General features: G+C 49.4%; 8 protein-coding genes across 8 annotated transcripts; 4 read left to right on the top strand and 4 right to left on the bottom strand.

Moving 5' to 3' along the window:
• Positions 1-3725: 3725 nt before the first annotated feature.
• On the bottom strand, positions 3726-4922 carry PG986_004422 (Conserved hypothetical- protein; the record flags this gene model as incomplete). Its single annotated transcript, XM_066840644.1, has 1 exon — positions 3726-4922. The coding sequence occupies one exon, from the start codon at positions 4920-4922 to the stop codon at positions 3726-3728; it is 1197 nt and encodes a 398-aa protein (XP_066703271.1).
• Positions 4923-5376: 454 nt separating this feature from the next.
• Positions 5377-5622, top strand: PG986_004421 (uncharacterized protein; the record flags this gene model as incomplete). Its single annotated transcript, XM_066840643.1, has 2 exons — positions 5377-5502; positions 5569-5622. 2 exons carry the CDS (start codon positions 5377-5379, stop codon positions 5620-5622), a joined length of 180 nt encoding a protein of 59 aa, XP_066703270.1.
• A 2129-nt stretch (positions 5623-7751) lies between these two features.
• Positions 7752-8301, top strand: PG986_004420 (uncharacterized protein; the record flags this gene model as incomplete). The annotated part of the gene is made up of 2 exons (XM_066840642.1): positions 7752-8064; positions 8195-8301. The coding sequence occupies 2 exons, from the start codon at positions 7752-7754 to the stop codon at positions 8299-8301; spliced, it is 420 nt and encodes a 139-aa protein (XP_066703269.1).
• A 356-nt stretch (positions 8302-8657) lies between these two features.
• PG986_004419 (uncharacterized protein) lies at positions 8658-9543 on the bottom strand (the record flags this gene model as incomplete). Its single annotated transcript, XM_066840641.1, has 5 exons — positions 8658-8842; positions 8936-9045; positions 9115-9167; positions 9296-9364; positions 9439-9543. The coding sequence occupies 5 exons, from the start codon at positions 9541-9543 to the stop codon at positions 8658-8660; spliced, it is 522 nt and encodes a 173-aa protein (XP_066703268.1).
• A 7509-nt stretch (positions 9544-17052) lies between these two features.
• Positions 17053-17761, bottom strand: PG986_004418 (uncharacterized protein; the record flags this gene model as incomplete). Its single annotated transcript, XM_066840640.1, has 5 exons — positions 17053-17123; positions 17187-17299; positions 17368-17420; positions 17499-17576; positions 17651-17761. 5 exons carry the CDS (start codon positions 17759-17761, stop codon positions 17053-17055), a joined length of 426 nt encoding a protein of 141 aa, XP_066703267.1.
• A 1886-nt stretch (positions 17762-19647) lies between these two features.
• PG986_004417 (uncharacterized protein) lies at positions 19648-20062 on the top strand (the record flags this gene model as incomplete). Its single annotated transcript, XM_066840639.1, has 2 exons — positions 19648-19816; positions 19911-20062. The coding sequence occupies 2 exons, from the start codon at positions 19648-19650 to the stop codon at positions 20060-20062; spliced, it is 321 nt and encodes a 106-aa protein (XP_066703266.1).
• A 1565-nt stretch (positions 20063-21627) lies between these two features.
• PG986_004416 (WSC domain-containing protein) lies at positions 21628-23277 on the top strand (the record flags this gene model as incomplete). The annotated part of the gene is made up of 3 exons (XM_066840638.1): positions 21628-21971; positions 22029-22445; positions 22524-23277. 3 exons carry the CDS (start codon positions 21628-21630, stop codon positions 23275-23277), a joined length of 1515 nt encoding a protein of 504 aa, XP_066703265.1.
• A 755-nt stretch (positions 23278-24032) lies between these two features.
• On the bottom strand, positions 24033-25009 carry PG986_004415 (uncharacterized protein; the record flags this gene model as incomplete). Its single annotated transcript, XM_066840637.1, has 2 exons — positions 24033-24576; positions 24666-25009. 2 exons carry the CDS (start codon positions 25007-25009, stop codon positions 24033-24035), a joined length of 888 nt encoding a protein of 295 aa, XP_066703264.1.
• Between the last annotated feature and the right edge of the window lie 1031 nt (positions 25010-26040).

Here is a 26040-nt window from a genome sequence, read left to right as displayed (position 1 = left end):
TTCCATCGTCAGCACGGCATCTCACATAGGCTTGGTCGCCATCTGTCCATTGGTCAATGACGCATTTGCAGCGGTGTGGTTTGAGCGCCACCTCCGCAGTCGGTCTAGTTTGGTCCAATCCAAGCCATTCCTCAATAGTGGTCGCAAGCATGGTTGTCACCAAGTGTCCAGCTGCTTGATGGTTGGATATTATCATCGAAGGCTGCGGTCGTCATTGCGGCGGTAGCCCGCAGCTGGACACTTCATCCGAGGTCATCCGGGTAAACGTATTTATGGGTGAAGGGATGGGCCAAATGGAAGCATGGGCGGGTGCTGGGTGTGGCAGACGACTTGCTCAGGGGTAGCCCCCACGATTGGTTGGAGCAGCAGCAGCAAGCAGTGGCGGGCCGCGCCCTATCGCACCACACCCTCCGACGGACAACGCACTCTCGCACACACCACATTTCGGATCCAGAGACACACACCCACACCTTTGGGCCCTTCAGCTCCAAGGCAGGGTAGGGCCAGGTATCAAGTATGGTGGTATGTAGCACAGAGGACACGGCCCACGTTTTCCAGAGCACCTGCAGGATGCATGGATTTTGTGCGACCCCGGCGCATTTGTCTGATTCTTCAAGTCGTTGGAATAGCTTATTTCTTCTTCAGACTTTGCGCATGCTCATCCGCCCGTTGTAGATGTGTGCCGCATCGCATTGTCGCACACACCACACAAGGAATGCGTGCGACATATATCGATTCATCGCGGGAGAGATTGAGACGTTGAAGAGCTGAGCCAAGCCATGGTTGCGACAAGGCAAGCGGAGCGTCGCGCGCACGGATAATGCGATGCGCCAGAAGCAGAACCACAGCGGGGTTGTTCGAGCGGGAGGGGTTTCTGAACGACTTGAAGATGCGCGCAGCTGGTGAGGAAAGCGAGAAAGAGCCTGGCGCAGCAGCGGTAATATTTATAGTACTGTTGGCAAGTTCCGAACGACGTGGGCATTTGTCGAGATTGGTGTTGCTCAAAGTTTTGACCACGAGGGTTCAGCCCCCTCCTGTGGATGCGCCGCCATGGGTATGACAGAATTGCTCCCGAGGTTCGTCGCAATCCAGAGGTGGACTCGGAATAGACTCTTCTCAAGGAGCCACAGGAACGGTGGTGCTCGTTTTGAGGGTGTTGGACCGGGACCGGCGCCCACCATCGTTGGAACCGCGCAAGCCCACACAGAGTCCGGCTTCAAAACAGAGAGAGTAAAAGAGGTGCCCATGGACAGATGGCAGACCGTTGGATGCGCGAAAAAAAAGTTTAAAAAACAGAAATTAGCTCTCTTACCTGTCACGAAAAAATAATAATAAAGCCGGAATATTCCCTTGGAGCTTTCCTATCCGTCTTCTTCAAGCAACCTTCTTCTTCTTCTTCTTCTTCCTAGCGACTTCGGCACCGAATCAACCACCGGAAAGAAAAGCAGGAAATTTTTTCTTTCACAAAAAGACGATGTGGGAGGAAAAAGGGAAAGAGTAATAGAAGGGGAGGGATGGGGAGGAAAAGAGGGCAAGAGATGAGCCCAAGTGGGAATCGGAATGGAAACCGACCGATTCGAGAAATGGAGACCAGAGACCCACGAACCGAACGTGCCAGTCAGCCCGCCCGCCCGCTTGGTGATGATGCGTTTCTGTGTGTGTGTGTGTGTGTCTTGTCTTGTCTTGCCTGTCCTTTTCCCTGGGCCTGGTCACCAGAAAAAAGCAAAGCCCCCTTGCAAGCCTGCACAGCGCCAGGGACGGGGGGCCGGGGGAAGGGAAGCGGAAGGGGAAGGGGGGGCAGGAATGGGATTGGGTCTTCGAGACAAGCGCCAAAAGCAAAGTGCAGCACACTGGTTTGGGGCGGGTTGGTGGTGGTAGCACTGCCAGAAGAGAGGTCATTCATCATTCCATCAGGCTGGTTCATGTTGGGCCATGGCTAGCTCGATATGCAGCCAGGGGTGGTTCCGGAGGGAGTCTACACAGGTCTGCCTACTACTTACTCCCTGCAGCTTCCAAGGCTCAGAAAAGGAAAACTGGCCACAACGCCGATGCGACGGCTGCATCCAATGCATAATTTGCTGATGGGTTTCGATCGTGAGACGGAAAAGATCCGCACGGGCAAATTACCCAGGTTGGTACTTTGGCTTCGTTGCCTCAGTCGGACATGATGTACCGGGCGAAGAAGACCATGTTGGGACGAGCAGGAGGTAGGCATGTAGGTAGGTAGGTAAGATGCCAAACCTGGGCAAGTTTGTGTGTGTGTGTGTGTGCAGGATGATGATAACTCAAGGGCCTGGCGATGCCCAACTGACAGGCTCTCACGTCAGGCTACGTCTATTTAGGCTCTGTCTGTCATTTGAAAGCAAGAGAGCCATGTAAATGCTTGCCTCGGCGATGATGGCGGTGTTCGCTCCTCACTTGGCTGGTTTTCCATGTCCACTGGGATATCGTTTGCAAGCTGTGACCATGGCATGTCGGAATGTCGGATATGCGCCCACTCTTCAGCTAATAATGCGAAGTCTAGAGCGGTCCGACTCCCCATGAGTCAAGCAAACCTTAGGCAGACCGACTCGTAACGAGAGTAGTTTCTATCTTCGCCAGCAGACTAGAAAGGGATATCGTGCATGCGATCAACCGCTGAAGGCTCGCTTGCCTGCCTCGTCGTATCCAAAGCCGCATTTGCTGAATCAATCCCAATGAATATCTGGGCCGAAAACCCCAGGGCGCACGGGGAGGCAGTTCTGGAGGGAGGAGGGGTTTACATACTACGGCCCCTAACCCCACATCGAAGGGGAACCGAGATCCTTAACCCTTGCACCAGAATGTGGCCCGTGACTCGAGAGCCAGCCTGTTAACCTAGTACTACTACCCAGGTTGCTGGTCGTCGCTCTGATGATGTGTCCATGTACGATGACAGCCAGATGCCAAATGTGTGTGATAGTGTATGGAACCAGCTGTGCGTGCTTCATCAACTGCCCGTCGTCTGGTTCCGCATCTGGACTTGCGTGAGGCTGGCTGAGAGTTTGCGCTGGCGCTGACAGGTCAAGTATCTTTTCCCGCACGTGGGCGTCCAGTTGTCCCGCTTCACGACACGCTTACTGCGCATATGTAATTTACTGCAAAGGCCAATCACAGTGCCGTCGCATGATCGATCCTGCGAACATGAACTGATAAGTATCCGATGTTTTTTCCTGTTGGTCCCGTCACCACCGTAGCTGAAATGAGGTGCGTCTCCATCTCTGTTCCGTAGATCATGTGTGATATTAATAGACGCGAAAGCAACGTCCTTCTACAAGTTCCCTATCCTGACGTTATACCACTGATCTCATGAAGGGGGCCAAGCGAATATAGAACTGACAAGGCCGCGAAAGGACTGAGGTCCATTTGGAGACGAGACTGAGAAGTAGCTAAGAATCTGTGATTTACCATCATCTTTCAACACCACCCCAATTGATGAGCTGATTCGTCTTCGTAGGGGGTTTCAACGGGGATGATAGATATGTTTCATTTTATTTATTCCGTTATCTCTGCCATCAATTCGTCCTGCTAGTAGCAAAATTGCGAGTGAAGGAAGGACTACACTGCCCTATCCAAGCTCTCACCGCATGCATTTGGGTATCTCTATAATAAGCCACATTGTCAAACCGATGATGTATCTCATGGAATCCAAAACGCCCTTCCCTTTCGACAGAAACATACCAGAACTCCAGAGCCAGAGCCAGAGACTAATACCCTACTATAGGCTCTCCAAGGGTCTTGCCCAGAGCAACGAGTGTTTTCTCATAAACCTTCGCCACATTCATGTACAGCTCTTCGTCATCGTTGTCATCATCAGGCTCATACGCATCAGGTGGTTGATCTGGCGGTTCCGAGGTACTACGATGTGGCGGTGTTCGCGCCAGAGCAGTTGTGGCTGTCTCGCCTATGTTTCCATTTCCTCCTGTGTTATCGCCGCCGTCATCGTCGTCGTCGTCATCCTCATCCTCGAGCGCGAAGTGAAACTTCCCGTCACTCTTTGACGCCTCCATCCCCGTGAGGCTCTCCTTTGAGAACAGTGTAGATGGCACCGGTGTCGAATTTTCGTCTTCCTGCTTGACGGAGGGTGATCCGGTCACTGGTCTGTTTTCTGGCGATTCAGTCTTTTGTCTCTTAGGTGGGGATGAGGATTCCTCCTTGATCTCATTTTCCTCTTCCGCCTTTGCGGGAGTCTCTTCTTCGATCCGTTTTCTCTTTTCGCCGTGCGGTGTTGCTTGAGCTCTAGCCGGTGTTGCTTGGCCTCTAGATGGCGGTATAGACTCATCTTCTTCTGGCAGGTAGGTCTCGACTCCGTCGACATTGCTCATGACCACGGCGACCAACAGGCGCGTTTGCTCTGCCAGACTCTTGCAGCGCACCATGTCGGTCTTGGTCATGCCTTTTCTCATGTTCTGCTCGAAGCCCGGCAGCGTCTCGCCCGAGCGAATATCTTTCCCCGCCAGTAGACTCGCAAAGCAGTGATCCAATTTCTTCAGCAGTTGGAACGTAGCCGTCGGCGCCGGTTCGAACGCCTCGATGTAGTCCGTGAAGGCCAAGGCGATATTGAGAAGATATGGCACCTGGATGCTGGGGGTGCCAGAGAACCAAAGCACGAAGATGACCTCCTCGAGGTCGTGGCATACCTCTTCGAAGCTATCGTAGCCTGTGACGGTGTCGGCGGGGTCGGGGATTCCGTGTTTCTTCACATAGCGCCTCGAGATGTGAAGAAGGCGGCTCTCGGCGTACTTGCGGGCATATTCTTCTTTGCGCGAACCCGGGACTAGGGGTTTCGATAGCGGGTGAGGCAAGCCAGCAGCCGCGCGACTGGATGCGGTGCTGGGAGCGGGTGATGGGAGTGTGGGCGGGACAAAGCCACCCGCGTTGGCGTACCGTGGGGTGTCGGCCATGCTTGATTGGTGTGATTAAGATGCAATTTGATGATAAATGTCAAAACATTCAATGGCATAGGAGTTTCCGGGTCTCAATCCAAAGAAGAATGCTCGCCGGGAAGGGCACCCAGTGAGAGGTCTTGATGACATTCCAGCTCCGAGGTACATGGCGTTTGTATCATGATGTGACGCCATTGGGTGACAGGAGGGCAGCTTTCGGAGATTCCCGCATGACCCCGCCTTACAAGGTACGTACTCACGCAGGCTCTTTTTTATCGTTATCTTCAGCCTTGGCAGCGCCCGAGCTTGTGTCCATTGAATGAAGCGAAGCTTTTTTGATTGTTCAGTGCCATTTCATCATCGCAAGATATCCTCGCCAGCCATCACCACCCCCTCCGACTCCACCGTCGCATACGCACTTGAACGACCACCGTCTTTCCCAATCGTATATACCGTCAATCTTCCCTGCAAAATGGCTCCCCAAAAGTCTCTCGGTGGCGGTTCCCGTCGCGCCCCCAAGGGCATCTTCGGTCAGACCTTCGATGCCATCACTTCGCCGGACAACGCCGCTGTTGTGCGAAGCGTCGCTGTCTTCGGTGTATGTATTCCCTCCGGCCTTACATATAAATAAATTGTTGTTCATCGCTAATTTTCCCCTCCCTAGGCCGCCGTAGCTTTCCTGTCGACATCCTGGGCGGAACTTCTCCTCACTCCGTGAGTTTTTCCCAATGCGCCATTCGCTGCCCAACCATACTAATCCAGCCTGTAGCGCATAAACGAATCTACACGATAGAAGGAATACACGAATAGTTAGCGGGGAACAAGAGAACCAACTGCTATTGTACACTATAATGACGCCACAAGATGTACGATAGATGAATCTGCATTCGGAGGTGATGCGCAAAGGTCCGAGTGCGTCACGGGGCTGTTTCCGGGTGAACCTGGGTAGATGAACTCTGCTCGATGTGAATGCGCCGAGAGATTATCACCTCGCTGAACGATGTCCACGGTTGGACCCCAAACACCTACAGAATCGCTACGACTTGCGCCTCCTGGATCCGGCTGGATCATGCAAAGGAACAGCTATGTCTGTGCTATTCTGAATATATCATTTTCAACTCCTGAATACCCTCCTTTGCCTATTGGTTGGTGAATGCTTATCGAAATTCAAGTCTCAGTGTCGGCATGGTGCATTCCCAAGGGGGGGATCAGTATTGGGACTTTTTGCAGCATCTGTTGCACACACGGCGGATCGCTGCACTATGAGCGACTCCATCATAACTCGGACACCACAGGGGAAAAAAACTGCATCTTGTCCTTGGACTCTTGAAGCCCGGAAGGCGTTTGGACCACGCCTTAGAACTCTGTTGACAACCGTTCACACTATTGTTTATGATGAAAACAACCCTCCTTGTCTAACACATTTGTTAACCTCGACGTGTTTGGTTCGGACTCATGTCACCCCAGCTGGAGCTATGCTCCGCCGCCATCTCGACCGAAGCTATAGACAATAGCTTGGCACCAAAACACGCACGAAGGGGGTTCCGCGCCAACAGAGGCAACTCCGCCATCATTATGTCCTTCCCAGGGGAAACTCGGGGTGCCGGGCAGAACCGTCTCCATGGCACGGTCTAGCCCCTCGCCGACATCCACCGTGGCCCACGCGGCGTCGCGACTCCGTGCCCGAGCCCCCCCCTCGTAAGGAGTTCAAGGTCGAGAGCCTGGTGAGTGCAACCGGACTCGTGGAAAGCTAGAGCAGCCCGCTGGACTTTGAGCAGGGCCGGAGCCCGTCTTTCTCACAGGGGGTGACGAGGACGTTTCAGTGAAAGACCGGGGGCCTAACGCCGAAGCAATTCTTGTACCAGAGCTTGCTTGAGGTGTCTTCCCTCGGTCGACTGTGTGGCGAACCGACGCCGCGGTAACAGCTCAAATGGTATGCAGGAGAAAGGGGGCGGTCATGTTGGGGTGTGGGATAGAAGAGTCGGCTCAGGACTGCAAGGTAGCTACCACCGGTTGACCATGAAAACCCCAAGGTTAACGGACGGCATGGAACGAACAAGAAGCTCATGTACGAGTTAGTAACATGGGTGGTTCATTCAGATGCCACCGTCCTCCATGAAAGAATATACTGCTGCCGGGCCCACCCAACGATGCAATACCTATGAAGTACAGGAATGTGAGCAAACAGTAGAATACCAGGATTGGCCAGCTCGAGAACAAGCTCAACCCGGGATACCGAGCCCACCTGTAGCTCTTGAGGGGCGAAAGGGTTGATACACAATATGCCAATCCAACGGTCTTGAGATTCCTAAGCCACTTACAAGAGCGGACTGCAACCAGCGAAACCAGATACCTGACTTCCGAAACGGAGAGCCGACTGACTAATCGGCCTCTCTCATAATACTGGCATGGTATGTTTGCTACATGCGCATCGGCCTAGCTACTTCCACCAGTAAACAATCCTATTAGATATCACTCCACAGACTCTACTTGACTTCAAGCAGGAGCAACAGAACCTACCTGCCTCCCATAGACCCTGCGACCACTAAAAGAACAGCCGGTAGGAGCTATCTAGTTGCAGCAGACTGCTTACTACGACAATGACGTAATCCCAGCTCGTGGCTCAACTTAACTCCATGCCATCCCATGCACCAACTAGGCAGAAGGAATATCTACCCACGAACATTGCATCCAACCATTGCAGCATCTGTAGAGTGCCTCAACTTGGAACATCTCTCGATCATATCCATCCTGCTTCTTAAACGAAGCCAGCAGCCCAAGCCAGACTTACTTTTTCTCTGCCCACACACTTACACACGTCCATACATCCATACACACACGCCCGCAATGTGGTCGACACAACTGAGCCCGTTGGCACGCCTCGTCCTCCCGGCAGCAATGCTAGCCGTAGCCCAAGTCCAAGCCGCCTCCCTCAACTACGTCGGCTGCTTCTCCTCCGCCCCCGGCTTCGTCGACCTGGGCCCTAACCCGTTCCAGTCCCGCGGCCTCTGCGCGAACCGCTGCCGGCAGATGGACCAGTGGATCGTCGGGCTCGCCAACGGGACTAATTGCCTGTGCGGAGCCAACGTGCCGCCCACCCGTGACATCGCGGGCGACCGGCACTGCAACATGCCATGTAGCGGGTACGCCATGGAAACTTGTAAGTAGCGGGAGCGGAGCAGAGCAGTGGCGGCAACCCCATCTACGTCAATCGCCTTGGTGAGGGTGGTTATGTTGATGGCATGCTTGCGATGGCACACGGCTTCTGGTTGACTAACAGAGCTGTGTAGGCGGAGGCCTGCGACACTTCACCATCTTGATCCGCGATATCACTCAACTTCAGCAGCACTCGGGGAGCATGTCCGAGAAGCTGCCTGGGCTTAGGGCGGGGTCATAGGGAGATCCCAACAAGGACGGAGTGATCATGGACATCGAGCGGATCATGAACCGCGACACTAGATACTAATTACATGGCACGGAAATGCCGACCCGTGAGGAATTAGGAGTTAGCTTGTTTGAGGTTTGATTGAGAGAGCATGGAAGATGCGACAGTCGTTGAGGCAACGAGAGATTCTGTCTGTACTATTCTTAGAGAGACATTGACGAACAACCCAGTAGCTGAATCAGCATACGCTCCCTATATCATCTTTCTCCCAGCGCCGTGCTTAGAACTTGAACCAGTTGTGCTGTAGACCCAGCTGAGAAAGGCTCTCGGCGTAGGATCGTGGCATCGTTTACCTGGATTCATCGGAATCAGGCGTGGAAGGTCTTCTTCTCCTTCAGTCCTGCGTCACGGGCCGGGGCCACGGTAGCCGAAGGGGGAGCTGTGGAGGCGAATGCTGGAGGGGCGGTTCCCGTAGGAGCGGTTCCGTGAGGGCACTTTTTGGCGACGCGGTCGAAGCATTGCATGAAGCCATTGGCGTTCACGAGGAGAAGATCTGGGGGGCACTTCGTTAGCAGGGTTTCTTTCGCACTGCATAGTATCCTATCCATCTATGCAGGATGTACAAGAGAAGAGATATTCCACTTACTCGTCTCAATCTTAGGCTGCATGAAGCTGTGGCCGGGGTTGATATCGCAGTTGCAGTGCAGCACGGTGTTAGTCCAGTAGCAATCGTTACAGGAGCTGCTGAAGCCGCCACTGTGGTAGTGTTAGTCGGCAGTTCTTGACAAACACGTTGAGGCAAAGTGCAGTCGGGTCATAACTTACTCTTCTCTGGGGGTGATCGCGCCAGCGTTGTTGGCATAGCACTTGTCGAGGTCCTTTCAGGTCCAGTTAGAAGAAAGCACACAAAGAGTCAGGTTCTCGCAGGTTTGAAGGTTGCTGTCAACCGCCTGGCATTCACTGCGGCTGGATCGCCAGGAGGAGCAGGTACTGGGAAATTACTCACGAGGATGCTGCACACCCAGGTTCCGTCGTCCTTGGGGCAGTTGGCGATGACAGAGTAGCCGTTCCATTGCTTTGCACAAAATCGAAGTCAGCTGCGATTGTTTCGCTAACACACATGTTCAAGGGTTCTTGATGACTACTTACCTGAATCGTCTTGCACTGTCCAGGGTCGGCGTAGTGAGGGTAGTCGGCAGTGAAAGCGCACATGACAAGTGCCATCATAGCGAGGAATTGAGTGAACATCTTCATCTTGGCACCCGAATGACTCTGCAAGAGGTAGGATTTGGAGGGAAAAGTTGAATTGGGAGTTGTAGTTGAAGCTGGGTAAAAGACTTGGTTGAAGGGTAAGATGCAACCCCTACTGGCTGCCCCCCCCTCTGATTGACCCCTCCTGATTTCAGATGATTCTAGAGCCTCTGAGCAACAATAATAGTATATAAAGGGGTTAAATTTCACTCGTCTCCTAATTAAAGTAGATTAATCTCTTCCTTTTTTTTCCTCTTTTTACTACTACTAATATAATTAAAGAAGTACGCATTGCGTAGGCGGTCCAGGCCGTGCTGGCCGGCGGAAGCATTAACCGTGCGGTTAAAGACTATAACGTTAACAGGGGCACCTTTCGTAATCGACTCAGGGGTTAACCTTCGAAAAAGAGAAGTATAAAGCCTTTTAGCTTTTTACCCCTGCCGAAGAGACCTTTTTAACTAAATAGGCCCTTTTCTAGGCTAGCCTAGGCTACGTACTAACGTATTAGTTATTTCGTATATATATTTAGCGTATTCTCTTTATAAAAAAAGTCGATCACTTTATCGGTAAGCGATAAGTACACCGTTTTTTAAAACGTTATCCGGCCTTTAAGACCGTGCGTATTAAAGCGATAAATTTTCGGCGTTTCGTATATATATTAAACGGGGCTGTGCGAGGGTTTTTTAATCGGTTTAATACTGCTATTATTAATAATATACCCCTTCGATTTAAATTTAACGCCGATAAAGTAAGAATTACGATAACGATAAAGAAAGGTATTATAATAATTAAACCTGCCGCTTATTAAAGTTTAATACGGAACGACTTAGTTAATTATAAGTGGGTGATTATTTTAAAGTATATTAATACTATTAGTAATGTTTTACCGCCTTTGGTTATATTTAAAGGCTAATCGGTTTAGTAATAGTAATTCCTTTAAAAAGAGGACGAGCTTAACTACGAATATAAGGACTAGGCCTTTAAAGCGTTATTAAAAGGATAAACTTTTAATTTTATAGCCTTAAAATAGTTAAAAAAAAATCTTTATTTTTTTTAACGAAGCCTAATAACTTTAATTAATAAAGGCTTTTAATTCTTAATGAATATAAAAATTATATTGATAATAACTTTATATTAGCGGCGATAACTTTTACCGTAGTGCGATATATTTAAGTTGAAAAGATCGATAACTCGGTCGAACCATCGAATAATCGAAAATAAACTTTATTATTTAAATCTACGAGGTCGAATTGACCTAGCCGAACCTTTATCGAGGGGACGCAGCCAAGGCGTTACGGTATGGATGATCCGATGGATGATCCGATGGTTGTTGATACCGGTCGCGCCGGACTCGCGCAGAGCTAACACTACCCGCGAAGCAACGTTACGGCGTATAATTAAGGACTTTAAACGCTTTAAACGTGTCTTAACAGCGAAAATGGCTCGAAAAGAGGTATCGAAGAAGGATTAAAGTATTTAGAAAAACTAATCGCTAATTTAATAGCCCTTAGTAGTAGGCGTAAAGAGATTTTTTAAGTAATTAGGGAACTTCGTACCGAAATAACCGAATTATAACCGCACCTCGATAACGACGATAACGCGCTAATAACCCGCGGGGAATTACGAAAAATAGTCGGAAAAGCTATCGCTTAAACTACGCAGGATTTTAAAGCTATATAAACTAAGTTTTAAGCTTAAATTATATTTATGTCGCGCGATAGCGATCTTATTACTTGGTAACCGAAAATTATCGTCCTAGCCCGCCGAAACCGCGAAGTAATAATTAAAAGCGTAGATTAATTTAATAATATTTAAAAAAGAAGGCTAATAAATATCGTGTAAAGCGTTAATACGGTAATCGGGTATAGCGAAACTATTATAACGAGGAAATTACTTAGCGGCGATATTATTTTTACTTTTAAAAACGAGGCGAAAAAACATATAAAAAATAATAAATGGGTTTTAAACGCTTTCGGGATTAACGCGCAGCTTATTTACAAAGAATTCGTAGTTATCGCGAAAAGGGTCCTAGTAAAAAAGCTACGGGATATTTATAACGAAGCCGCGTTACTACGTAGTTTACTTGTAGATAAATATAACCCGAGAGAAATCTCGAAATATAAGCGTAGCTTGCCGAAGAATCCCGAAGTACGCTACGCCTCCTTTATTTTATATGCGAGCTCCGTTTAAACTGCGAAAGACTTATACGATAACGGCTTAATATAGGATTCCGAGATTTTCGACTGCGAACCGTATAACGTTAACCTCCGTATTTAATAGTGCTACCGTTATTACGGCTACGGTTACGTAGCTAAGTATTATCGGAAGTAGTAGCGATATAACTATTACTTTATAATAGTATACTTTAGGGGAGACTAAAAATACCCTTAAAGAGGACTACGAGGCAGGAAACGTTATATTAATTACGGCAGGGAATACACGGCGTGGGATCGCGGCTGCCCCGTAGCGATCCAGTAAAGAAAACGCGTAAAAAAAGTTTATGTTTACCGGCCTTGTTAGTTCGAAGTTCGTAATACCGGCGATAGCTCGGTAAGAATAGGGCATTTATTACTATCGACGACGCTCTTTACTAGCGATAAAGAAAGGTATATAGTAGTTTCGCGGAAGAGAGGCCGCCCGCGATTCGATTCGATAGCGAGCAGTTAAGGCAAAAAAATACGCTCGTAAAGCCGGCGCGGCACCGTCGCTTTTTTATTAGCGTAAAACACTATTATAGTCTTATAATTATAAGTTTACGAATAATATATTAGAATATCGCAGTATTAAAAGTAATAACGGCACTTACTTTAACTAATTAAAAGGAGTACGATATATTAATATTATAAAAAGTATAGACGAACCCTCGTATATAAACCGCGTACTGTTTAAAAATAACTAAGTATCGAATAATTTACGGCGAAGGCCGAGCGGTTATCTATATATATAAACGCCTCAATATCGCTAAATTAGAGATTAAGGCAGGCCCCGATTAAGCTGCTATTACGATACCGAGGGGAAAAAGTGGCCGCTTTATTATATAGTTTATATATTCACTAATCTAAAAAACTTTTCAATGGCGGAGCCCCTTAAACAACTTCGATGCGACCTCGTACCCCGGGCGACACTTATTCGTTAAAAATTTTAATACACACTATTCGCTTTAGAACGTGTATGGCAGGAAATCGTACGGAGTAGATAACTTTTTTGCCTTTACGGACTAATGGAACCTAGAGTTAGCCACGCTATATGGAGAAATTACGAGACGACGCTACGGATAAAAAGATTCTACGCTAGACCTGGCCTAGGTGACACGAGGAACGATAATTTTATATAAAGGAGACCCTGGCTTAAAAGGTTCTAACTACAGGGCACAGGTCGTCCGCGTTAAATTAAAAGCTAACTCGCTACGAGGTAGTAAAATAAAAGTAGAGGGATAGAACTGGACGATATTAAATAAGGGGCTGGCACGGGCGGAAGCCGGAGTACGTTTAACCGATATTGCCGAGTTAATAAGCCCGGAAGAGCTGGATCAAGCTATCGATAACCTTATAGGCGACCTACGAAAAATTGTCGATATAGTAGCCCTAAAAAAGACCCCTTATACTGGTAAAGGTACGCCCTAGTGGTTACCGAAAGTCTAAAAAGCGTAGACTATAACGAAATAACGATACCGAGCCTATTTCGCGGTACCCTCGCAATATACTTAAAATTAATACACCGAGTCGAAAACGGACCTAGAAAGAATCGTTCAAATAGCGAAAACGAAAAGCTAGCGCTACGCAATCGCTGCTACCTCTCACGATTTTAAAACATTTTAATCGCTCGAACAATAGGCCCGATTACGGAGCTAAACGCTACTACAAATAGCGGGAATCCTAGAATTACGACGTAGCGAAAAAACTATTAACGAGGCGCGAAGCCACGACGAGAAAATTACGCTTTTTTCGAAAAAGTTCTTCTTTAACCTAAAAGCCGACCTTACGGATTTAAATACCGTACCGAATTACGCCCTTAGCCTTACCCTTATCGAGGCAGAGGTAACGGTTAAGGAAATAAAAGATATTATTAAATAAACGGGACCCTGGAAAGCTTTAAGGGAAAACTTTTTACCTCTTAGTTTCTTTAAAGCGTATAAGGAACCCCTTTTCCGGACGTTAGCCGGCTTGGCGACAACGAGCTTCCGGCTTACCTACTTCCCTAAACGTTTCTATACGGCAAAGGTTATCGTGATCCTAAAGCTAAATAAAACAGTAATCGAAAAATAAACACTTAGTAAATAGAGACCTATTTTATTACTTAGTACGGTCGGGAAGGTAATAGAAATAACTATAAACCGGCGAATTACCGGAATAGCCGAGGAGTACTCACTTTTACATAAAAGCTAAATAGGGAATCGAACGTAGCGATCTACCGAGCTAGCTATTCGACTAGTTATCGACGTCGTCCGTATAACGTAGCAATAAAAGGGCGTCGCTTTTCTTTTTTAGCTCGATATTAAAGGCGCTTTTAATATAATTAATTATAAAAGACTAATTGTTATACTTCGCGAAAAGGGATTGCCGGATTAGGTTTACCGATAGGTCGAGAGCTTTATTACGGATAGATCGGTTCACTTTTATTTCGACGGCAAATCGTTAAGGAGGATTTAGCTCCGCGCTAGTATTCCGTAAGGCTCCCCGTTATTACCGATCCTCTTTATTTTCTATATCGCTACACTATACGAGGAGCTAAAAGCGCACGAATAGCTTATTATCGTCGGATTCGCGGATAATACGAATCTTATTACCGTAAAGCTAGACTACGTTACGAATTACCGAAACTTAAAAAAAGCCTAGGAGACTTATAGCCGCTGGGTATACACGAAAGGAATAGAGTTCGAACCTAAAAAAAGCGAGCTTATCTATTTTACTAAAGCGCGAAAAGCTTATACGCTATAGGTACGCCTCGGAAACGTTGCTATAACGCCGGTAACTTTTACGAGATTCCTCGGCGTTTAACTCTATCGGAAGCTATAATAGAAGGACTATATTTTAAAAATTAAAGCGAAAATAGCAACTTAAATATTAGTTTTTACCAGGCTCGCAGCGTTAGTTTAGGGATATTCGGTACGAAAAGTAAAGGAGCTTTATATAAAAGTAATACGCAGCGTATTCGCGTACGGAGCGTCGGCTTAGTATAAAGTGGGCGATATCGAAAAAGGGCCAGCCTTTAGCTTTATAATAATCTAAAACTTTTATTTCCGGACCGTAATAAAAGCATATAAAGCGACCCCCTAATACTACTTAGAAATTAAAGCGGCAGTTCCCCCTTCGACCTCTATTTAAGTGCGAGGGCAACTAGTTTCGAAATACGCACAGAGACTACCGGGAAGCTATAATTTTTACGCGACGCCTATATAAAAGCGGCAGAGATTATTAATAAAAAACGTAACGCAAAGAGAAAGAGACAAAGGAGACCCTAAAGGGCTATTAGCGAAACCCCCACGACTTTATAATTAAGCGACGCTTAATTAACGTTAATTAAATAATAGCTAAATAATTAAACGGTCGAATAAACGTTTAAAGAGAAATAGGAACAAAAATAGTTTTATACCGTTACTCCGACGCGAAGCCGCCGCAAATTAGCTATAGAGTCGCCGCTAAACTAGAAAGCGTGCCGTCGTTACGACAATATGCTTAAACACGAAACATCGGTCTTAATATAAACACGCACTGAAAGAATAAGGCTTAAGTCGTTCCTATTTACCTATCGGGTTTTAAACGTCCCGACGCCGTTATATAATTGCGGTAAAAGACGGGAAACAGCCGAACACCTGATCTTATACTGTAAAGACTTCGAGGGAAAACAAAAGCAACTAGCAAAACAGTTAATACCTAATCCGCTGCGAACTCGTCGCGATTTAGCGGCGCTTACTGCAAAAAAAGATACGGCGAAGGTTATTGCAAAGTGGCTTTTACGGACCGGTCGATTACCGCTATATAAGTTAATAATGGAGATTAAGGGACTACCCGAACCTAAATAATCTCTCTTCAAGCCCTAAAGTAAGGGTTACTAGGCTGGTGGGTGAGAACCAGCATGGTAACGTCGAGCACGTGAGGTAGATTTTACGATATTGGCAGCGTGTATTTTTAGTTCAGCTTCGGCACGGTTTATTACACGAGGAACTAGGTAAATGTACCGAAGGCCTTCGGCATACGGCGTACTATTAATAATAATAATATTAGCGGCGTTAAAAACTAAAGTGTAGCTCCTTTATTTATTATTATATAGTTTCTATATATTTTAGCCCCTGGATATTAGTTGTTTTAAGGTTTTAAAAAGAGGTTTCGAAGGAAGCTCGATTTAGTATACGTTATTATTAATAATAATTACGTTAAGAAGGGGGATTTTTTCGAGCCTGGGCTAAAGTATATAAAGTAGCTTTTATTTTTAAAGTTATCGTTAGTAGATAGGTAATAATTAGTATTTACCCCCTTAATATTAAAAAGCCGATGAATACTAGGCTCCGGCGCTTTAATATGGTGCGAGCTATCGACAAAGTTATTACCGCCGAGGATACGCGCTAGCCGGCCGAACCGAAGGCTAAAAGGATCGAGACGCCGAAAAATAGCCGGTAGGTTAAAGATTTAGGGGCTGCGATACTTAGTGTAAAGGTTACTACCGGTGATCTAATTAGAAGGTTGCTGTGGAAGAAGCTCGGTAAGAGTGTTAATGATTTAACGGCTCGGATCGGCCGGTTGGAGTAGGAAAAGGCCGGTCTGGAGGTAGATCTAAAGAAAATAAGGGTTCAGAAGAGGAGGAAGGTCGATGAGGACCCTAATGAGGGCTTTGTTTATATAGCAAATATTAGGGAGGTTCAAGAAGACGTCAGAGAAGGAAGGTTAAGGAAAAGGCCGAAAAGGGGCGCCGGTGAGGTGGTGGAAATTAATGCAAATCGAGCTGGTGGTGAGGGTGACTCTATTGTAGTGCGTACGAGCCGAAATAGACCTTAAAATGCAATGTGTGTTGCTTAATTGACCTATCTATTGCTGTTGTTGTTGATTTTTACATCTATTTTAGGGGGGTCAGTGAAGGGGGGGGCAGCCAGTAGGGGGTTGCATCTTATGGAGTGCGGGATTTGGGATTTGGGATTTGGTAGATGGATCGGTCTTGGGCGGAATGTGAGTTTGCAATGCCGGGCAGAGGAATTATATAGAAAGAAGATATCTGTGAATACACCGTGGTGCTCACAGCATTGAATGTAAGCAGACACGTACATACAAGCAAAGGGTCATACATCATCACGTTGATGGGGAAGGCACGATCAGCATCAGCAACATGACTAGTAGTACTGTGCAGCATAAGAATGTCTCTGATATTTGGGCTGCACTGGTCTACGACCTCGGACATTCTAGCTATATTCATCGGCCATTGCCACAGCGGCTTGGATTCAGTGGACCTAAACTTCGAGAGTCTTCGACTCCTTCACCCTTCCTCCCCGAGTCACGGGTAACCATGGAAGAACGCATGGTCTCAGCACAACGCGATCTTAGCCGTTTGATTGTAGCACTTCATGCCACCGCCGTCGTTCACGATGGCAACGTCTGAGACAAACGGTTAGCTTCCATAAAACTTTGCGAGATTCCATGGCAGAACTCAACACTTACCGGTGTCGATGTGACTGGTTTGACGGAGGGTGGTCTGGGTATTGATCAGGCAGTCGCATTGAAGGATGGTGCCGCTCATTTGGCAATTGTTGCAACTGTTGGCCGCACCTCCGCTAGAGTCCATGTCAGCCAAGTTCTTCCTCCGCTGGATGCTGAGCAACAGGTTGGGTTAATCACATACTTCTCTCGTGCCGCGAGGAAGCCATCCTGGTTGGCAAAGCACTGGTTGATGTTCTTTCCAATGTGGTCAGTATTCAGCACACAGTTTCGGATTCTCCTGCTGTAAGCAGTCGACAGATGGTGCTCACTTACCATGGTGCCGCAGAGGTAGATCATGGTGCCGTTGAAGTTGACAGGGCATGAGGCCCAGATGGCAGGGCCGTCGACCAGCTATCACAGGAGAAGAGGTTAGCGGAAATTGCTTGCCTCATCAACAGTTCGGTGCTTCTTGGCTATAGACCGACCTTGATGTCGCGACACTGCAAGCCGCCAGGAGCACCATAGGGAGGAGTGTCGTCAGCAGCGACGCTCAGGAAGAGTTCCAGCAATGAAAGGAGCTGAGTGAACAACTTCATGTTGACGGCTGAGCGGAGTGGCACAGACGAATGCGTGGATGCTGGATGTGAGAGGGCAAGCGATGGAAGCCAGAAACGGTCCTGTAACAGGTGGTGAGGGAGAGGATCAATGTGTTGGTCAAGAGTTGCAGAGTCTGGTTGGAAGAGTGACTGGCTTAAGTAGTGGATGGGAGAGCCTGGGGTGAACCATGACTGCATTCAATGTGAGGTCTTCAGTTGCATTCAAAATGAGGTAGCCATTGAATGCACCTTCCGCGGGAAACAGGTGAATAGATGAATGTAATCATACCCAGGTACTGTACGACCAAAGTGTACAGGCGAAAAGGAAGGAAGATGCTTTTGCCTACATGCAATCTGAATAACTGAAGCAAGGGCAGGAGTGATCATACCAACCAGTGCTGTGACCTGTACTGTTTCCCCACGCTCTGTGTCTGCATATTACTGATCACTGCCAACATGCATCACACCAGCAATGCAGGGGGTTATCTTGAAGGCATATACACAAGTCAATACGACTGCTCGTGGTATGAGCATGTACCAATGTGTCCATGCCTTCCATCCAGTGGCTATATTGGCTTTGTTGGGCTCCTTCAGCCAACTAGGCGTGTTGCTGCACTGCGGATGATCAACTCCTACTGCACACCTCAAGAGTTGGTAACTTCCCACTTCCTTGAGTCTCTTCAGATAGTCCAGGCAACTTGCGCAGCGTGCGAACACTTAGTCTTTCTTGCCTTCCAAAGTTACAACAGGGCACAGAGGTCACTCCAGCAGACGTTATTCACAACGACGCTCAGAAGCAACATGTCTGCTTCCAATATGGTTCAACAACATGATCGATACCTATTTCCAGAGGGCCTGAAGTGAGAGTTATCACCTGCAATGTATTACACAGCTTGACGATTACCAATCAATGCTTCTTGGACTGTCGTTCCTCCCTCTCGTACCAAAAGTCTAATGAAAGTCGTGAGCATGCGACAGCCCAGCCTCTGGGTCTACCTGCTTTAGGAAGTAGACAAGCCATGACACATGACACGCGGTCTAGGAGGTTCCAGTATTCAGTTTTGAAGTGCGGGAAGTAGCCAGGGCCACCAATAAGTGTCCTTACAAGTCCAGGGCTATGAGTTGTTGCCAATAGATTGACTGTATGCGATTGGCGAGCGCAGGATGAGTGCAGTGGTAAAATCCTCAGCGATGACTATGCTAGTATAGAGTAGCTACACAAAGAACATGAGTGTGTTTGTTTCAAAGCGACATACAGATTATATCTGGATGTCGTGCAAGTTGAACATCGTGAAGTGCTCCCTTTAGTTGAGGTGGGTGGTGGTCACTCAAGTCCGACGATCCCTCGGTCTACGAGGAAGTATGCCGCTTCCCCGCATATTCAACGCCGGGTAGACTCCATAGTAGGCTGGCTAGGCAGCAGAGTCTAGACTCTAGTGAGGCTGGCAAGAGCTTGATTGGTCACCTGCACAGAACACATTGATGGGAAACCAAGATTCGCATGAACGGGCTTTGTGGCATTTCGTGTAGCAGGCAGGCAGGCTGGCAGGGTGTTGCCCAGCTGACAAAGCACGGGGACTCCCTGATGACGTCATGCATCGCGGCCATCGCGTGGTTGCGTGCGAATCGCCAACGGCCGGACTTGCAGCTGGGACTTGCAGGGGAGTCGCCTGGGCTGCTCAGGGAGGGAGCAAATGCCCCGCGCCCGCGCCCCGTCCATTGTTCAAAAGGAATGGCTTGGGCACTCTTGTATGATGCCGCCTGGGTTCTCGACTCTCTTTCATTCCGTGATACCAATAGAAAATCAAGACGTCCTTTCCCTTCAATAGAAATACATACCCGACTTCAGTTATACACACAGTTCATCCAACATACCAGCCGTCAACATGATCAACGCCGCTTTCTCCATTTTCCTCCAGCTCTGCTTGGCTGCCCTCGCTTTCGCTGCCCCCCTTGCTGACGAGACGCTCACGACCACCGGAACTCCCATGCAGTATGGCACCGGTGGTGGCATCGTTGGTTTCATTGTCCTGGTTCTCGACATCATTGTTTTCAGTACGTCTACATCCATGCTTTCTGCGTCTGTGACACCACACAGTAGTAGTAGTCCTGTCAGTCACCAGTTACTAACAAGTCCGTTCCACAACAGTCGAGGTCCTCAAGTCCAACCGCGCGCCCAGCGAGAAACTCCTCTGGTGTCTCGTCGTCTTCCTCTTCCCCATTGTCGGCATGATCATCTACTTCATCTTCTCGAACCGTGCAGCCCACAACAGCGGCGGCGCCTACGAACCCCTGCCTTAAACAAGCCCCAATGACGTCAGCCTGCCCATGACGAAGATGCGACCGGTCGCTACTCCGGAAGATTAGCTAGGATGAACAGCCAAGAACGTATATCGCGATGGCTTTATAAATCATGAGCACTAGAGCACTCGAGCCCTCGAAGAATTATGGATTGCTTTTGGCGAACTGGTGCAGTTGGGTTATTGGCGTCTTGTTTAACTCGGGGAGAAGGACCTTTACAATTGACAGGAATTGAACGTGCCTCCAAAGTACGCTGTGCACCATATGTTTCGGGGCTCTAGAGCGTACCGTTAGCCAAATACTGAGGTGTCTATTCATCGTGATGCCTGCACTTCTTCCAACCTAGCCGGATGGCGACCACATGCGCCAAGAGCTTCAAAGACGCCTGCATACGCGTGACCCTGTAGTCGCAGATCTCGCGGATTTCATGTCGCATCTGAGGGGCATGTCTCTCTCCTTTAGTTACTATGCAGCCTGGAAGCCACAGACGAATGCGGCCACCGGCCAGCCATCATCACCAGTACGATGGTTCTTGTCTAGGATCTAGGGAGCACCCATAGTCAGCGCTTGTGCCTAAAATTCCGCCTCAGGCATAGGGGCTGATGGCAGTTTTGCTTTTGCGGCATCCCAGTAGACCTTCTCAGCTTTTGCACCGGGGCAAGTGCATCTCACAAGACAGATAACCGCATCTGCAGGAACCACTAGTTGAGTAGAAGAGTTCCCACAGACCTTACACACAGCTGTTCAATCATCGCTAAATGCGCAATGAAGTATTCCATCATCCTGTATGCTTCATTTTTGAGTTTGGGGGTAAGCCGTCTTGGACATCTGCCAGGCTGACATGGCGTTCAACCGATACTGAACTGACATGTCGCCATGTCCCAATAGTCAGTCACACAAACGCCGTGGCACCTACATAAATGTTTATACCTGTAGCGCTGGCTCACGGCCAGCTGTGGGTGCGCCTATGGGAATTCTAGCTTTCTGCCACAGGGGGGTTGCGGCTGTTTAGTATGCAGGGGTAGCCGGAAGTTTGATTGGTCCTCGAGGATCGTGACTCCGTGGTCGCTAACAGGCCACGCTAGCACCCCATGCGGCCGCATAGGATACCAGAGACAGTAATTTAGCATCAAACGTTCACGAGTTGCTTTTTTCTTGCCCCTTGGGCTTCGGGCGCAAACTCGGGGAAGATAAAGAGGGCTTCGTCCTGCCCTTCAGAGAGTCTTGTGTTGTGTGCATCTTGTGTTCTCAGGGGGCTACTTACCTACTTCTTCATTCTCTCACTGTGTGGACGCTGGCGTTCTTTGTATTCGCTCTCTTGGCCCAACCACAAAGCAACTCTGGTGACCGTCAATTCGAAACAGTTTGTCTCGAAGGCGTGAAAGAGAAGATTATTCATTCTACCATTCATTTTTGCCTCTTCCGGAAGAGTACATCATCTGCCTCCTTTGGCATCCATTCTCCCAACGAGTCATCTTGTCTCACCACCCACCAACACCAACAACACCCGACCCAACTAGGACCTAGGATCCACATTATCCTATCATCGTTATACCCAACCAATCATGTTTTCATTATCTGATCTCCCGATCCTCCTCCTCGGGATCGCCGGCCTGGCCCCGCAGGCCGCCGAGGCCTTCTGGCGCCTCCCCTGCTCGTCGCCCGTCGTGGTGGAGCGAGCCGACCCCATCGTCGACCCGGGCATGGTCTCGACGCACATGCACACCGTCATGGGCAGCAACGCCTTCAACTTCACCATGGACTACGCCCAGACCCAGACGGCGACCTGCTCGACCTGCAAGGTCACCAAGGACCTCTCCAGCTACTGGGTGCCCAACCTGTACTACCACGCCCAGAACGGGTCGTTCATCCCAGTCAAGCAGTCCGGAGGCGCCTTGATCTACTACCTGTAAGTTCTACTTGACCTGAGCATACCACAACATATGTACTGATATCATACCCACAGGCAACGTACAGACGAAAAAGATCCCGAGTACAAGAACGGCCTGCTCGCATTCCCCAAGGACTTCCGCATGATCGCCGGCGACCCCACGAACCGCAACAAGAGCGACTCGCTCGCGCAGCGGGCCGTCTCCTTCGCGTGCCTCGGCATCGACGGGCCCGCGACCCCGGAGCTGCCCAACCACAACTGCCCCGCGGGGCTCCGGACCCAGCTCATCTTCCCCAGCTGCTGGGACGGCAAGAACCTCGACTCCCCGGACCACCGCAGCCACATGGCGTACCCCTCGGGCGTCGACACGGGCTTCTGCCCGCCCACGCACCCGAAGCGGTTCATCACCATCTTCTACGAGGTCACTTGGAGCGTGGATGCTCTCAAGGATCAGTGGTATGGGGATAAGCAGCCCTTCGTCTTTTCTCATGGGTAAGTTGCTTTCGTTCTTCTTTTCTCCTTCTTTCCCTTGCGCCGTAGAGTTTGCGTGTCAGCTAAGTCGTTTTCCAGCGACCCTGAGGGTTACGGATACCACGGCGACTTCCTCAACGGCTGGGACGTCCCGACCCTGCAAAAGGCCATCAACGAGTGCACAGACGCCAGCGGCGTCGTCGAAAAGTGCGGCGCCTTCGAGTTCCGCACCGACGACGACATGGCCGCCTGCAAGGTGCTCCCGCGCGTCCACGAGCCCGTCAAGTCGGCAGGGACCAACCAAAAGCTGATGAGCAGCAGCAGCAGCAGCAACGCCGACGCCGCCAGTGTGCTCGCCGCCCTCCCCGGCTGCAACCCGATCCAGGCCGGGCCCGAGCCCGCCGTCAAGCAGGCCGCGGGCAGCTGCCCCGAGGACACGGCGACCATCGGCGACCCGCTGCTGCCGTTCACGGACGAGTCCCAGACTGCGGGCTGGAAGTACCTGGGCTGCTTCAAGGATGGCGGCAATGGCGGGCGCACCGTCAGCGGTGGCGGAGACGCGAACTCGGGATCGATGAAGGGCGTGCCCGACATGACGGTCGACAAGTGCATGAAGATCTGCGGCGAGGCCCAGGGTGGCGGCATGACCTACGCTGGTGTCGAATACAAGACGCAGTGCTTCTGCAGCAAATCCCTGATCACCGAGGGGCGCAAGCCGGCCAACGGGACGATGGGGAAGTGCAATATGCCGTGCGGTGGCGACCCGAAGCAAATCTGTGGCGGATATGGACAGGTCTCGGTCTACCAGAAGTGCAGCAGTGGGAGTGACTGCCAGAACATCAAGTTCTCGTAATATGGCGGGCAGTTTATGTGGTTCAGATCTTCTTTCGGCTGGGTCACTCTCTGTATTATTGCATCGGCATGGACAAAGGACATGGGACTTCGGCGTCGCATTCATGGGCGGGAGCCTGGGGACGGAGTTCGCTTCTTGTAGATATCATTTAGTTGAACATTGATTCAGTTGATCCTTATCTAGCGTACAAGCAGAATATTAAAGTTGTCGCAGTTAAAAAGCTCGTAGTTGAACCTTGGGCCTGGCCAGCCGGTCCGCCATCCTTCCTGCATGCCCTTGAGGATCACACCAAACGCGTCCGGCTGTTCGCTGTAAACACTTGCGCAATCCTCCCCGTTGGCGGCATGGGAGACGTGGTGGCCCGCCTTCTCCAATCGCTTGCGCAGAGTCCTCACATTTGACTCTGTGCGAGTCTTTTGTTTCTGCTGGCCTGCCCGGTATGAACCGAAAGATATTATATATAAAAAGCGGAAGAGGAGAAAAATATATACAAATAAAGTAGAATCGGGGAAAGAACGAAGGAAAAGAATGAGGAAAAAGGATAGAAAAAGAGGATAGGAAAAAAAAATTAATATTGATGGGATCATCCTCTGCAGTGAAGTTCGTGTTGACGACTGTCCTTCTTGATCCTGCAATGAGGCTTGAACAGCCTCTGGTGCAGATCTTGGTGGTAGTGGCAAATACCCCAAGGAGAACTTGAAGAACCGAAGGGGGAAAGGTTCCATGCGAACAGCAAGCGGTTATTCCCTCTGTTCTCACGTTCGTCCCTCCCGGGTCTCCCTCCACCGTGAAGCCCTTGGCCTATACCACAGCCCACGGTCTGGGTTGACTGTGCCGAGCCCTGCTGCCCGTCTAGCTTTCTCTTCTTTCCGGTCTCTTCTGACGTGATGGCGCCACCAGCCAACGCAAGCACCGAGAAGGACAGCGACAATGATCCGGGCGCCACATGCACCGAACCAAAACCCGACTGCATCACTTGTTCTCGTGTGTCCTCCTTCGTTGTCATTACAGTGTTGTGGCTCTGCCGCCTCGCCTGGGTCCCAAGAGTATAGACCGCCACTGCATGTAAGAGTGGGGGGAGTGGGTGACAGCGTCGACATGTCTGTAGCTTGCCAAGATATCTTGTACGGGTTGTGCATCTGGATGCCTTCGGGAAACGGGTGCGTCCAGGTGTAGGTTTGTGTTGTGGTGGTGCCTGTGGTTCCTGTAGCTGAAAATAGAGATGTTGGTGTGCGTGTCAAGCTTTTGATACAGGCTGGAGGACCAATATTCCCAAAGCTGATGTTGAGCCCTACTGGCCTATAGGCAAGCATGTAATCGCTAGAGTAGAGCATCCCAAGTTAGGTCAATGTCATATAAGAGGCTTCATAGTATAGACCAGAACCCACCTTGCACAGCAGGCGACCTTGCTGGTTCCACCATGACTGTTGAGGTTGTACGCCGTCCATTTGTCCGGACATACAGCCGGGCTGAATTCAAACCTGTGATGCGGGTCGGCCTCGGCCCAGCCTGGAGGTTGACAGGTTGTGAATCTGACATTGGTGGGATCTGAGATGGCCACAGTCAGAACGGTCTTGTAGTAACTGCCCTGGTGGTGGAGGCTAGTTGTCTTCCTCGTTGCTGTGAATATGCCAGAGCAGTCTGGTGGCTGAAGGAAGGGCGTAGTAAGTGCAAGGATTGATGTCAAAGGTGATTCATGGAGTGTCGTTGGTGGAGAGGGCGTTTCTGTCATCCAAAGCAAGGCTTTTGGGGGTGAATTGGCAGATATGGCAGAAAAGAGAGAATCACATGAACAGGGAATGTCGTCAAACCAACAGTGGGCAGAGATCTTCTTCGATGGTCTGTTCTAGGTTGGAGTGACTGTGTAAAGATGATGAAGTTGAGAAATAGACTGGTCCAAAGAAATTATGAGTTGGTTCGTAAAGAGATGTTGCAGTTGGCTTGGTGAAAAGAAAAAAAACATATCTGGGGTATGTGGCTCGGGGCTCCTGTCGATGTTGTAGCAGCTGGGGAGGTGCAATGCCAACAACCCAACATCTTAGATCGAAGGGGCTGGTTGCATTGCAATACCTACCGAATTTGAGATGTCCCTTCCAGTTAGCCAACCTCTGATGTGCGCGTGTTGGTTTGGTTGCTCATGACGAATTCAACCGGGCAACTAGGCGGGGCTCCTTCATTATCCGTAATCGGTTGGAACAGGGGGAAGGGCACTTGCCGTTTGCTTCATCGATGCCTCCCGGCCCGGGTGTGCAGACACATCATCCAGTAATGGCAGGTATAGTTCGAATTATTGATTACGAAAGGCGTTGGGGTTGGGATTGGGAGGTTGGGCCTAGCTCATGTGTTCATTTCTTGCCGAGGCTTTGTGGTATTGTTAACTACAATAATATTGGTGGAAAGGGCTCCGTTCAACGTCTATTTTGCGGGACCGAATGTACCTGCTTCGAAATACTTGCTGTAGGGGGTGTTGTCACATAAGAAGTATGTAAAGACCCAAGACCCTTTGCTGCAGTATAGACAACTCTACCCCTATCCACAATCTAGACGCCCACCATGACAAATCAGCAGGAGAATTCCAACGATCGCAGGAGAAGTGACATGCAGCCCACCTAATGCAAGCACCTCGGCGAGCTTATCATCCGGTAGATGACAAATCTCAAATTTAAGACCATCCTCGGCGACACTTGTGATGCCATCCCTTTTGAAGCTTTGGGAATGTGCAACTTCCCAATCCGCATTTGGGTTTGGCCTCCGCCTTTTGAG

This window comes from Apiospora aurea (assembly GCF_038362705.1).
Source record: "Apiospora aurea strain CBS 24483 chromosome Unknown utg000003l_segment0_segment0, whole genome shotgun sequence".
NCBI classification, from domain to species: domain Eukaryota; kingdom Fungi; phylum Ascomycota; class Sordariomycetes; order Amphisphaeriales; family Apiosporaceae; genus Apiospora; species Apiospora aurea.
Note: the sequence above shows the minus strand (reverse complement) of the source record. Positions and strands in the feature narration are given on the sequence as shown.